This window comes from Alexandromys fortis, unplaced genomic scaffold, assembly GCF_014885135.2.
Source record: "Alexandromys fortis isolate MF-2015 unplaced genomic scaffold, M_Fortis_MF-2015_v1.1 scaffold_6, whole genome shotgun sequence".
In the NCBI taxonomy this organism is placed as follows: Eukaryota; Metazoa; Chordata; class Mammalia; order Rodentia; family Cricetidae; genus Alexandromys; species Alexandromys fortis.
This window is the reverse complement of record NW_026067902.1, coordinates 11,412,959-11,426,779: the sequence shown is the minus strand read 5'-3', so window position 1 is coordinate 11,426,779 and position 13,821 is coordinate 11,412,959. Positions and strand designations below refer to the sequence as shown.

At 44.8% G+C, this 13,821-nt stretch overlaps 1 protein-coding gene across 1 annotated transcript in view; it reads left to right on the top strand.

The window, feature by feature from the left end:
* The window catches only part of Acoxl (acyl-CoA oxidase like), a 258,813-nt gene that overhangs the window by 36,131 nt on the left and 208,861 nt on the right, over window positions 1-13,821 (top strand). Inside the window, exon 8 of the mRNA XM_050134390.1 lies at window positions 1,379-1,511. Within this exon, the coding sequence (XP_049990347.1) occupies window positions 1,379-1,511 (133 nt within the window). The remainder of the gene's footprint in view (window positions 1-1,378; window positions 1,512-13,821) is intronic.

Genomic DNA, 13,821 nt, shown 5'->3' with positions numbered 1-13,821 from the left:
AATAAAGCAAGAAAGAAAACTCCCCAACTCCCCACTGTCATTGGGAGGCTCTGTCCAATCCCAGTGAGATGCCGTTCTGTAGCCCTTAGGATGTCTGTGCTAAAACTTGCAGACAATACCAAGTGCTGTTGAAGATGAAGATAATGGATCTGACACGTGGCACTGCAGTGTTGTAACATGTCTTCAGAGATTTGGAAAGTCACTTAGCAGTTCCTCAAAAGTTTTAAGTTTGGACTGGAGAGGTGGCATGGCAGTCGAGAGTGTTTGTTCCTCTTGCAAGGAACCAGATTCAGTTCCCAGCACCCACACAATGGCTCATGAATGTCTAACTTCAGTTCCAGAGGATCTAATGTTAATCAGATGTTTATTGCATCTCATTTCATCTTCTTCTGGCCTCAGTGAGCTCCTTTACTCAAGTGGTGTACATTAAACTCATGCAGTACACACACACAAATAATATATAAATCTTTTTTAAAATGTTGGAAGTTAAATGATTCAACAGTTTTATTTCCAGATGCACATGTATATCTGTATATGTTATGTGTACATCCATACATATATACATAGATATGTGTGTTATATACATATAAACATTGTCCATATGCTCATTGAAATGTGTACATCTATTTGTCCCAAATAAACTTGAGCACAAATAGTTATAACATAATTATCCATAATATCCCCAAAGTGGAAAAATTCTAACATCTGTTAGCTGATAAATGCTAAAGATGATTGGGTGAAATATTCCTTCATAAAAAAATAAGTACTGATATAAACTATATAGCATAGGTGAACCTTGCAAACCCTGTGCCAAGTGAAAGAACCTGGATACAAAATGACATGATATATTTTGTTCCCTTTGATGCAAAGAGTAGGCTGATCCATAAGGACAGGAAGTTGTTTGCTATGGACTGGAGGGTGGAGATATAGAGAGTTCAGCTGGGGTGGGGTTTCTCTAGGATGGTGAAAGTTTTGGAGTTGAGGAGTAATAATGGTTGTAGAACTTTGTGAAAATCCTAAACCCCACCAAATCCAGATGCTGTAAACAGCTGAATTGTATGGGATGTTCATGACATCACCTTGTTTTAAACAAGCAAGCCAGGGTGCTTGCCCATCCAGGCCCTGGCTTTGGTTTGATGGTGGTGGTCTTCCTGCTATTCCTTTGTGGGAGCTGCTTCTCCACCGCAGGCTGGCAGTGGTAGAGAACCTGTACTTACCTTCAAGTCAAGCCCTTCTCAGCATTCCCTTTGAGACGCTCCCAGGAGTCCCATTTCTGTGTGTACAGGGGAGTCACACGATTTCATTTCTAGCAGCACCATACTTTGTTTTGTCTTAAACACTGTCCTCTTTTCCATCCTGCTTCCCTACATCCTCACAGGTTTGGTTCTGTGACTCCAGATGGACAGTACTATTCACCCATTCAAAACAAGAGTACAAGATTCAACGCAATGCTGGCAATTCTGACCTCTTCAAGACTGTCAGTGGCTTTCAACGCCACGGGTACCATGAAGGTAGTAGACTCTGATTCTAATTAACTTTACTGCTTGTTGTTTCCAGGATGAGTAACAATATCAGAGGTTAAGATTCTCAACTCACAGTTACATGGGGCCAGAGATATTCATGCTATGCTGAAGAGGGCTGTTTAACCGTGAATACAGATCATTTCTGCATCCTCGGGCTATTTTCCATCCATCTGTATCTCAGATATGCATTGCTAGGCAAAAGCAGCAGCAGCATCTTCTTTAGATGAGTGTGTCTGCTAGAAAGCAATTAAGCATCAACTCGCATGGGAAGGTCATCATTTCTTTGCTTTAGTTCATCGATGCCTATTGCTCTACACATGATAGTCAGGTGTGATGTTTACCATCAGAGCATTCAGGCTCTGAGGAAAATGGACAAGCAGGAACGGGGAGCTGATCCAGGGTTGTCTGGAGTGTCAAGGGAGTGTCTGTATGCTATCGCTCCAACTCATGGACGTCTTTCAACAACCACTGTCAACAGTCTTCTGGCAGAGTTCACAAGGACAGATCTTTGAAGCTCTCTGGGTCTCCCATGCACTGGTTTGGGTAGAGCCTCGAGAGAGGAAGCTCCGGGAGTATCGTTCTCTCTTCCTCGTGGCTCCATACTGTTTTGTTCTCTGGGCCTTCGTCGTTTCTGAGTGAGGGAGAATTCTGCCTTAAGTGCCGTTGAGTTTGGTGAAGCTGGAAGAAAAATGTAGACTCCTCAGTAGTGTGTGTGTATTTGTGACTTGGATCCAGTTTTTCCATTAAGAAGGATGAGATTTCATTCACCTGACTCCATGCCTGACATTGGTCTGCGGGTAACTGAACAGTATAAAATCCTTTCTTACTCATTTATGGACACCGTGGCCTGACCCCAGCGCCTGGGAATGGTGCTCCTTTTGTGGATGGATCCAGCTGTCACATTGTGAACCCAAGTGTTCAGTACCGAGGCCCTGACCTGACACCCTGCGCGCATGCTTGTTCTGTGGTGGCTCTTATGTGAGACCAGGTGGCTATTCTGAAGTCTTGTGTCGCCGGTGTCTTGGCTAGTTCCTTATCAGTACTATCTGATGAGGGGAGGAACCCAGGAAAACTTTGTGATGAGGCACTGGCCCGGCAGCATTCAGGTTCTGAGGAAAATGGAAGAGCAGAACGGGGAGCTGATCCAGGGCTGTCTGGAGTGTCAAGGGAGTGTCTGTGCACTATTGCTCCAACTCATGGACGTCTTCCAACAACCACTCTCAGCAGTCTTCTGGTAGGAGTTCTGGGTCGTAATCACATGCTGGTTGGCTAATGGCAGCAGAGGCCTCTGGGAAGCCCTGCATTGTAGGCATGGAGTCTTGTTATTAATTAGGAAATCTTGGCCTTTAGCTTAGACTTGCTTTCAACTAGCTCTTTCTTTTTTTAGATTTTATTTATTTATTATGTATACAGTGTTCTACCTGCAATGTATGCCTGCTTGCCAGAAGAAGGCACCAGATCTCATTACAGATGCTTGTGAGCCACCATGTGGTTGCTAGAAATCGAACTCAGGACCTCTGGAAGAACAGCCAAGGCTCTTCTTAACCTCTGAGCCATCTCTCCAGCCCTCAACTAGTGCTTATAACTTAAATTAACCCATATTTTTATTAACCTATGTTCTACCATGTGTCTTTTACCTCTACCCCATTCTGTGTGTCTGACTCATTCCATATCTCACTGGCCTCTCTCTGGAGTAATCAGCATACCTAGGTTCCTCCTACTTTCCCCCCTTCTCCCCAGAAATCTCTCCTATCTCTTTCTGCCTAGCTATTGGTCATTCAGCTCTTTATGAAACCAATCACAGCAATACATCGTCACACAGTGTACAGATATTCCACAGCATCACAGCCTAGACAGATACATGTGGGAGATGGCACCAGGACATCCACACTGCCGGAAGTCTGGTACATGCACGGTGGGCATGCCTGGCACTGGCCTCAGCCGGATGTGGGCATCAGATCTCTTGTAACCAATATTACAGATTTCTGTGAGCCATCACGTGGGTGCTGGGAACTGAACTTGGGTCTGCTGCAGAGCAGCAAGTGCTCTTAACTGCTGTGCTACCTCTACAGCCCCGAGACCTGGTTTTAAATTTCACCAGATTTGTACAGTGTGGGGAGGCAGCTCCCAGGAAAGGAGACCGATGGGTGAGTTTTTGTGATTTCATTTCCTCTTCTACTGAATGTTACTATGGGGCTAGCACTGAAGACCCTGTGGTCTCGAGAACCACATTTGGGTCAGTTCTTTGTGACAGTTTGATGCTCATCCTTAGTTTCTGTCCGTGTAGATGGATGATAGTGAGGATGGGCCCTGAACTCAGGGGACCTTTGGATTCTAGTCTTAGCTCGTATGTGACAGAAATCGGGCTGTAGGGAAGGCTTTAGTCCTTCCTGAATCTTAATGTTCTCACCAATGAAATGGACTGCCAATGATGGTGAGGTAAGAGTGAAGGACCAAGGGTGCCAAGCTCATGGCATAGAATAACACGGCTTTAAGGCATTGTGGCTTGAGCGCATGGACGAGAGCACACCTCATGCCATGGCCTCTGAGAAGCACAGAGAGATGGGAAGGGTCTATACCAGTTACTTGTCTCTTGCTGTGACAAAATACCCGATAGGAGCAAACTGGCTGGAGGGCAGGTTTCTTTGGGCTCCACTCTTCAGGTATGTACCATCTACAATGATGGGGATGTCATGGCAGCAGGAACTTGAGACAGCTGCTCACATTGTATCTGCAGACAGAAGCAGAGAGGGAGAAAGGCTTATGTTTAGTTCACTTCCTCATTTCTATTCAGTCCAGATGCCAGCCCATGGAATATTATTCATATTTAGAGTAGATTGTCTCACCTCAGTTAACCTAGATCATCCCTACAGACATGCCCATATTGTTTGTATGGTCTTTCTTTCTTTCTTTCTTTCTTTCTTTCTTTCTTTCTTTCTTTCTTTCTTTCTTTCTTTCTTTCTTTCTTTCTTTCTTTCTTTCTTCTTCTTCTTCTTCTTCTTCTTCTTCTTCTTCTTCTTCTTCTTCTTCTTCTTCTTCTTTTTGAGACAGGGTTTCTCTGTATAGCTTTGGAGCCTGTCCTGGAACTCACTCTGTAGCCCAGGCTATCCTCAAACTCACAGAGATCCGTCTGCCTCTGCCTCCCGAGTGCTGGGATTAAAGGCACACACCACCAGCACCCAGCTTTGTATGGTGTTTCTAAATCCCATCAAGTTGGCAATCAAGATAAACCATCCCTGCAGCTGAGCTCATGGTACCTACTTCAAGAGCACAGCCCCAGTGATCTTACTTCCTTCTGTCAGGCCCCAGATTCTAAAGACTCCACAATTTCCCATTAGTGCCACAGGCTAGATACTTATCTATCTAAACACATGGGTTTAGAGGGCAGCATGCAGGATCCCAGCTGTAGCATCTAGGCCATGGGGAGATGTTTTACAGAGCCCCAGTGGGGTTAGACCTTGTGTATACTGCCATGTTGTCCACTGAATAGCATTTCCAGTGGCTGTGTTGCATAGTGAGTGATTCAGAGCGGCCCTCTTGGCAGCTCCTCTTCCCCTGCAGCTCAGAAGTGTGGCGGGTGTTTCCACAGCTGAAATCTAAGATGCTTCTGTTCCTTCTGCTGTCTCTGATGAATGGAAAATGGATCCTACCCTCCTGCGTGCATTCTTGATGTGTTAGGAAACTGTCACCCAGGCTGCTCACAATGATCTTAGCTCAAGGCTGGGCATGCTCAGTCCTTTTAAACTTTGCCCAGATGCCTGACTTTTCATGACTGTCTCTCATTCCCACGACATTCCTCAGAACGTTGAGATTTCTCTCAAAGGTTTGCCGCAGTAACCATGCTCTACTGGGTGCCCAAAATGACATGATCATTTAAATGATCAACAAGAACAGGAGAAAAAAGAAACTGAGATGTTTGGGGTAAGGGGTAATGTGGGGGAGGGGGCTTAAAAGACATTTGAAACATACTTGGGGTAGCTGGGAAGCCTTTTCCAGCAAGTAAGGGAGATGAGGACAACACTGTGAATGTGGAGGGGGGGGGGGATTTTAGTTCGTGTCAGGCATCCCAGCTTCTCCTTTTGGACTGATTCTGCATGGAGGTAAATGTTTTAGCACAAGACACGTTGGTCCCCACTTGTAAAAGCGTATCCCCAAAGGAGACTCCTGGGAGCTGCACCCCATCCAGCAGTGTTTTGTCTGGTGTGACGTTACAGGCAAGGGTTTGCTCTTTGAGAAGGCCTGTGTCTAGCAGGCAGACACGGCTGTACCTAGGCTAGCTTTGCTCCAGCCACCCTGATTCCCTCTGTGGCCTTCTGATGTTCATGGACCAAGGGCCAAGTTCTTGTCTCATCTCAAGGGTCCCATATGACTCCTTACTCCTGGACCCCTTCTTCCCACTTGGCCCTCTCCTGATGGCCTCATTTTCTTCCCTTGCTGTGGTTAGGGTACTCACAGATGATGCTCTGCCTACTCATTTTTATATAAGGCAAATTTTCTCATACATTTCAAAGCTCTCGAGATTGTGCCCTCTTCCGAAGTGCCAGGCCGGCACATGCTCCCAGTGCCGTCTCTCTCCAAGACGTGGTGGCTCCCCACATGGTGTTTACTTTGGTTATAATTAAACTAAAGCTTGCGACGGTGACACTAGAGTTTAGGGATTCCGCATGGGTCATGGATCCATTCAGAAGGCATGGCCAACCCCAATGTTCGGGCACTGTGTGTGCAAAAAGGGAACTCAAAGGAAATGCGGAAATTTGCTAAGACTGGTATCTACCAGGCATCTTCATGTGTCTGCATACGGGACAAAGTCCATGCGAGGACAAAATGGGAGTGGCTTCTGGTTAGCTACTGGAACCTCCATCCCAGGCTTCTAGACTCCAGACTGTGAGGGGAAAAATGTCTGTTAATGAAGTTATTGGGTTTGCTTTGCTACTTCAGCAGACTGATATATGTGTCAAAGGACCCAGAGGGTAGGTAAAGGACCTCCTTGACAGGCTGTCAGTCAAGACTACAGCTGATTGGAATCATCTCTGCCTCCTCCCCTCACCCCAGGGCCCAGCCCTGAACTAGGCAAGAAGAGGTGGTCCTATATAAAGTTGTCAGGTGAGGTGACTGAGTGGAATCCACATGAATGGAAACAGCTGGAATGTCGGGTCTGCTCCAGATGCTGTACTGAGGCCATTAAGGCCCTAGAGCCAGCCTCTCTGGGTTTTTGTTATGCCCTCGTGACCTTGAAAATCACATAGTCTTTCCATTTCTTTAGAGAGAGAACTACTGTCATAGAAAGGAAGGGCTTCCCTGAGAACCTGCCGCCGTGAGCCACACAGGGACGCGGAAGCTTGCAAGATCAGGTTCAAGGACACTGATGATTACAGGTGTCTCTGAGGTAGTTAGGGTGACAAATAAGGGTGATAATACACGCTCACCCTTGGCAGTAGCTTCTCAGAGCTTAGCTGAATGATGAGCCAAATCTGGGCAATGGGAGGGATTTGTATATGAGTAGTTTAGGGTCAAGAGTAGCCATGCTGCCTGGGCACCCTCCTGGAATCAGTGAAGTGCATGATCTAGAGAAGAGATTGAAGGAGCCTCTTAAAGTCATCAAAAAAAAAAGGTGTGGTAGGAAAAATGGCGCAGCTTCTTCAGTTTCCTAGACCTGCAGGGGTAGTGGGGCTCAGGGTGGGGTGGGGGGGACCATTTACCTCCCATCCATCCATCCATCCATCCATCCATCCATCCATCCATCCATCTATCCATCCATCCATTTTTGCATTATTCTGTCTCTTTAGTCATTTGCTGATATACCTGTACATCCTTCCATACATATACCCGTTTGCTCATTCATCCATGCATCTCTCCCTCCTCCACTCTTCCCCTCCTTCATCTCTCCATTCCTCCGCCCTACTGAATGCTTTGGTGGCTAATGGGGATCTATGCAACCCTCAGAGAATAAGTCACCTAGCTGATGATACCGCACTAGAGCGTCTACACCTAGTTGGGGTTTGGAGGGGGAGCTGAAGGTAGCAGCACCTCCATGAGATCTTGTTTACATGAAGGCTCAGGGTGGGAGACGCATTGAAAGGGCTTGGTTAGAGTGGAAAGCCTTTGATAATGTTGGTAGTGTGACCTTATGGAGGGCAGGGCAAAGAGAGGTAGTGGGTTCCTATGTCAAGGCCCTCAACACACACACAGTGTGTGCTTTGTTAAAACTGGAGGGGAAGTCAAGTGATGTACACAGCGAGCCATCGCTCATCTGTTCTCACAGATAGCAGTGGTGGAGAATTCAAATCGGTGCCTCTTCTCTCAGTTATCTTTGTAGAGGAAGTATGGTCTCAATGCTCATTTAGCAGCTTGGGCTGTGCTATTCTTTCTCCAGCACACATACACATAGACACGCACACAGGCACAGGCACACACATACACAAAGAGGCACACACAGGCACACAGAGGCACAGGGGCACACCCACCTGCACATGTACACATATAGACACACACACACAGGTGCACAAACACACAGGCACACACACAGGTTCAGAGAGACACATACACAGTGAGGCACAAAAAGGCATACACAGGCATACACACACACACACACAGGCACACAGAAACACACATAGGCACACAGAGGCATACACACACATACATGTGCACGTACATACATACACAGGCACACACAGGTGCACACACAGAGGTATACAGAGAAACATACAGAGGCACACACACACGTAGAATGATGAGACTTGGGAGCACACATCTGTGTGAACTATATACTTTCCAGGTCTCTGGTGTGGGAACTTCTCAGGGCTGATCACCAGAGGGCAGCAAATACCAATTTGCAGATTGTGTCCTTGCTATTGTGTATTTGCTTTGTGTTGGGTGTCAGAGGGACAGGATTTGCTTCTGCCATCAGTTGAATTAGCTTCTTACTGTCACTGTGAGCACAGGGGCTGCGTTAGCCATGTGTTAGCCAGGCTCAAGACTTGTAAATTATCTATGATTATTTTGATGACTTCAGGGCATAATTTGACCCATAAACGTCTCTTAGAAAAACAAACAAAACCAAAGCCCTTTGTATTACTTTGGATGGATATTAAAATACTTACATATTGCTGGGTTGTCTCTATGGCAATTATTTACATTTTCACAACAGAAATTTAAACATTTGTCTTTTCTTTTGAGACAGGGTCTCACTATGTAGCCCTGGCTGTCTTGGAACTCCCTTTATAGACCAGGCTGCCCTCCAGCGCACAGTGATCCTCCTGCCTCTGTCTCCGGGTTACTGGGAGTAAAGGTGTGCATTCAGCAACATTTACCTCTTAAAAGATTTAGCTCCTGTACTTTCCCCAGAGTCCGAGGTGCTGGCGGTAAATACAGCTAGAGATAAGCAGGTGTGTTTGAAGTGGGTGTTTGGAAGAATTTCCGTTTTGAGCATAGCTCTGTAAATGTATGCTGAATACTTTCCTTTTCAGCACTGCAGGGGCGGTAGAGATGACCTGGACCAGGTTCATACCCCACAGAGACTCAGAGTGTACCTAGGGAACTCTAGACCATTGAGCGGGAGCACCTCTAGGAGGGGGATAGAGGTGGTGGTATATAGACCTGGGGCTAACACATCATAAAGAGGGAGCCTTAGGGTATTGTGGACTGGAAGGGACCTCAGAGATCACATTCTAATCTAAGCCCCACACCCCACCATGTTTGGGATTGAATTTAGGGCTTCACACATGAAGAACACCAATTTGGCCACTGTGCTACACCCCACCCCCACTGCATGGCTTTTACAGAAACATTTCTGAGTGAGGCCTCTTGATCCCTGGCAGAGTAACCTAGAGTTGGCGTGCAGCCCATTCCTCCTGAGTCACATATCCAGGCCGTGTTTACAGATGAACACCCTCAGAGTGTGTGGCAGGGTTGGAGTTTTTCAGTGCTGAAGGAGAGGGAAGTCCTGGGGCATCACTCCCTGTTTGATGTGGCACAGAAACCTTAGATGCCATGACTGTGCCAGCCGTTCAAGGATCAGGGCCTTGTCCGTGAGTCATCAGAAGCTGAGCAGGCCTCTGGGAGCCCTGGGTACAGCCATGGCAACTGTAAGGCAGGCTGAGCCACTGCCATGGCTGTGGACCGTTTACAGTGTTCCTTGCCTGTGTCCGGCTAGGGAGGGAGCTGGCCTTCCACAGCCTGGCAGCCTACTTACCTGGTACAGAGTGTACCTGAGCTACAGTGTGGGGAGCTTCATTGCTTCATGGAAACTCTGTCACCTGTCATTGGGGATCATTGTCTGTGCCCCCCCCCCCAAAGGTTGGATAGTGGCAACTGATGAATGGCAGATTTTTCTCAGTGCTCCTGTCTGAACCTATTTCCATGCAGGATGGGTGACTGTGAGGGTCACGGTCCCTTTTCTTCACATTTCACTATTTCATGCTTCTGTTCCTTGCTTTAGTAGGCTCATAGAGAAAGGGGCCCAAAGAGAAGAGTCACCGTCCAACTCTAGCTGGCTATGCTGAGAGCCCCCTGTTAAGGGACAGTTTATGGACAGTCACCCATTTGATCATCTCAGCTATCCTGTGAGATAGATGTTTTCATGATTCTTGTCTGTAGTTGAGGATTATGTGAGTTAAAAACACACAATTGCTTTCCCAGCGTTGGTCAGGGCTCACAGTTCATGGGGGTCATCTCAAGGGCTAGGTCTCTGAGTGTCTTCATAGACCCTACCTACAGCCGCTCCTGGCTTACTGTGGTATGCAATCATATTTGCTTGGGTTAATTTTGCTCAACCAAAGATTTAAAAATTGTCCACATTGAAAATCATGGAAATTCTACCTAAACTGGGATTTGTCAGGTGTCAGATGACTAGTGGCTGTACCAGAATCCAGGCTTCTACCCATCTAATTGATTTTTAGTGGATGCTGACTTTTCTTTTTAAAGACTTTCCCCTAATCCCAAGCATTTGTGTGCCAAGAGGGTTAAGGGAGCGACAAGGCTGAGGCAGTCTTTATACTGCTGTTCTTCACAGAGAAAGGGGCCATTTATGATGAGCATTTATGGAAGATGTTCAGAGGAGCTTTTAAAAACGCAATCCTTTGTAATGATTTTGAATCTCTCTGCCTATTCTATAATAAAATTTAATAGGTCAAAAAGTTTACATTTCATTAGACAAATTTTAAATATCCTAGGTCATTTAAATCAGACACCACAAAGCTCTCATAAGAGAGGCAAAAATGAGAATTTGTGATTATTTGTTTTTCTAAGTTTCTTGAATTTGGGGCATTTCCACATCACTGCTGTGAGAGATGAGAGTTCAGCTCAGTAACACAAACCGCATGTCATTCCCCACTTCAGCCTTTTCCTTTAGCTTCTGATTTTTACATTATTTTTAATTTTTGTGAAGACCACCAGATCACTTACATATATTCTGGAACCTCCCATTTCCTGTCCCAATAACTCTATTTCAGGATCCTATCCATTCCCACTGTGGCCTGCAGAAATATTAGTCATTTTTATATTGTGAAAACTAAAACATTAGCTTTTTGCCTTCTGTACTTATCACCTAATTTTTGGTTTGTAATTACATTATTAAGGCCAGGGCTATGCATTTGTCCACAATAGAACTATATAGAATACAAGCACATATTCATATTTTCTATCTATCTATCTATCTATCTATCTATCTATCTATCTATCTATCTATCTATCTATCTATCTATCTTTCCAATGTCAAAACACTTTTGCAATTTGAAGAACAATGTCCTAGCAACAAAGTCAATGTAATAACTCTCTTACACTGCATTAATTAATCAAATCACAAATGCTTGATATTTACATAATTATATTTTTGTAAGACTTTTGTTTTCTCCTGTAGTTTTCAGTTGCCTTTTTTCCTCATTGGGAGAGAAAAAGCAGTTACATCTTCATTTTATCTTTTTTATTTGTTTGTTTTGATAGACTTCTAGTGGTAGTTAGTCCTTTTTTTTAAGTCCTGTCTTATCTTTTGGTTAGATTTCCTCTAGTTTTGTTACTATAAAAATATATAATATCTAGAAGGGCATGTAAATGACAATATTTTGACTCCTTAATGTGTTTTTAGTGGTCTTTATTTTGCCCTTATTATGACAGATTGTTTAACTGAGACTTGTAAATTGAAAATAACTCCTCGTCCCCCCCCCAAAAAAAAACTTTAAGGATGTTTCTCCATTACCATTTTGTACCCAGTCTGTCTGTGGGAAACCCTGTGTCTCCCTGTGGTGTACCTATCTGCACTTTTTCTCTGTGAACTGTTTGTCTTAAGCCTTGAGTGTGGGGATTTCTTAGTGATGTATCTAGGTTTGGATTCTCATTCATCCTGTGTGGCATGGGGTAGGCCCTTTGAATTTTAAAACTATGTCTCCTTTCATTCTGCGGAGCTTTTCTCTCTACTCAGAACTCTCTTATTTGGAGGTTAGGACATTTTTGTCTGATCACCTCTCTCGTTTATGCCCTCTCATATCCCGACAGGGTTGTTCTGTAGGAATCATCTTTCAATTTTAGTTTTATTTGCACGATTATTTTTCACTTTGTAAGAGCCCTTCCTGTTGTCTATTTTCTTTAAGCCTGTTGTTTTCTAGATGTAACTGCTGGCTGAAGTGTAGAGTTTGGCCACCTGGATTATCTTTTTTCTCTAACACCAGTGGAGTTGACCAGGGAAATAAGAAGGCTGAGAAACAGAGAGACCAGCAGCTCCAGTCAGTGTGGCAGAAATGCTAGCATGAGCAGTTGCCACCAAGGTTAGCTTTGACCACTCAGGGGATCCCCAAAGACCTTACACTGAGTTTTGACACCCAGGTAGAAGCTAGTTAGCTAACACAGCAATGGAAGGGCATTCCAGGCCTAGGAGAATGCACAAAGTCACAGAGTAGGTGAAGAGTGTGCTCCAGTTGGGTGCCACACAGGAATTATCACAACCTAAGTTTCCATGGGATCCTTGAGAGTAGATGGATGGTGGGGAGGCTGCAGGGAGGCTCGAATGCACGAGAAAGGTGTGAGGAGATTTACATTTATTTTGTTTTGTTTCATTTTTTGAGACAGGGTTTCTTTTTGTAGCCCAGAATGTCCTAGAAGTCACTTTCTGTAGACCAGGCTGGCCTTGAGCTCAGAGATCCACCTGCTCTGCCTCCCACGTGCTGGGATTAAAGGCGTGCACAGCCATAGCCCAGATGAGACTTACATTGTGTGACTGTCCTAAGCTGGCTAACGAATGGGAGAACAAAGTGTTGATGACTGGGGCAGCCATAATGATCTGAAGAGGACATGACCCATCGTGAATGTATAAACACTAGGAAGAGGAAAAGACCTCAGGTCACTGGAGTGATGGAGCGAGGAGGGGCCCTTCTGGGTTTCGTGACTGTGAGACTTGAACTTGTTAGAGAGGGAGTTAGAGAGAAGGATATCTTCTCACCCTCAGAAGCAGAGACATTTTCTTAGATGTTCAACGGGCCCTTCTTCACCCTTTACTCAGCCTGTCCTTTAGTGACTTACCTCACCAAAGAATTTAAGCAAGAGAACAAATCTTGTCTTTTCTTGGTTACCATTGCCCCTTCTGAACTGAGATCAAGACTTGATCCTTAGTGACTAGTAAATAAACTGTGAACAAATGATGGACAGATGAATGACTCACTGTAGAAATGAAGGAGGAGTTTCTTCTGACTGAGAATTGATCAGTTCAGATCATAATGTTATGGGGATCTGGTTTGGGTCATTTGGTGGCTTTTTATTTATTTATCATTTATTAATTAATATTATTTATTATTTCATACTTGAGACATTTGGTGGCCTTCTATTTATTATTTACTAATACATCATTTATTATTTATTTATTTAAGGATGGAACCCAGGGCCTCATGACATTTTAGTTGTGAACAGTAACACTGAGCTACATTCTCAACCCTTATGCAGGGGCATTTGAAATGTATTAAGAGTCCTAGAATCCTAAATTAAATTTTTAGAAAAACAAACAAAATACTTCCATTGTCCTGTGTGCCATCCAGAGCTGTGCTATAATCTTGGGTCTAGTTTGCCCCGAGGCATTTCAGTCTGGCCAGTGTGTACACAAGCAGACATTTGTGTTTATTTCCTGTGGTGCTCACTTATTCCTTGGCTACCCTTTCAGATTGCTCACGGGTGAGCCTCCTGGGCCTGACGACATTGTCAGTGTGACTGAATTGCTATTCTGGGCTGATGACACATAGCCTAGGGACAACCTCTTGTTCTCTGAAGACTCTGTGTAATAGAATTACAGCTTCATAATGCAGTTCAGGCCAAACTTTGG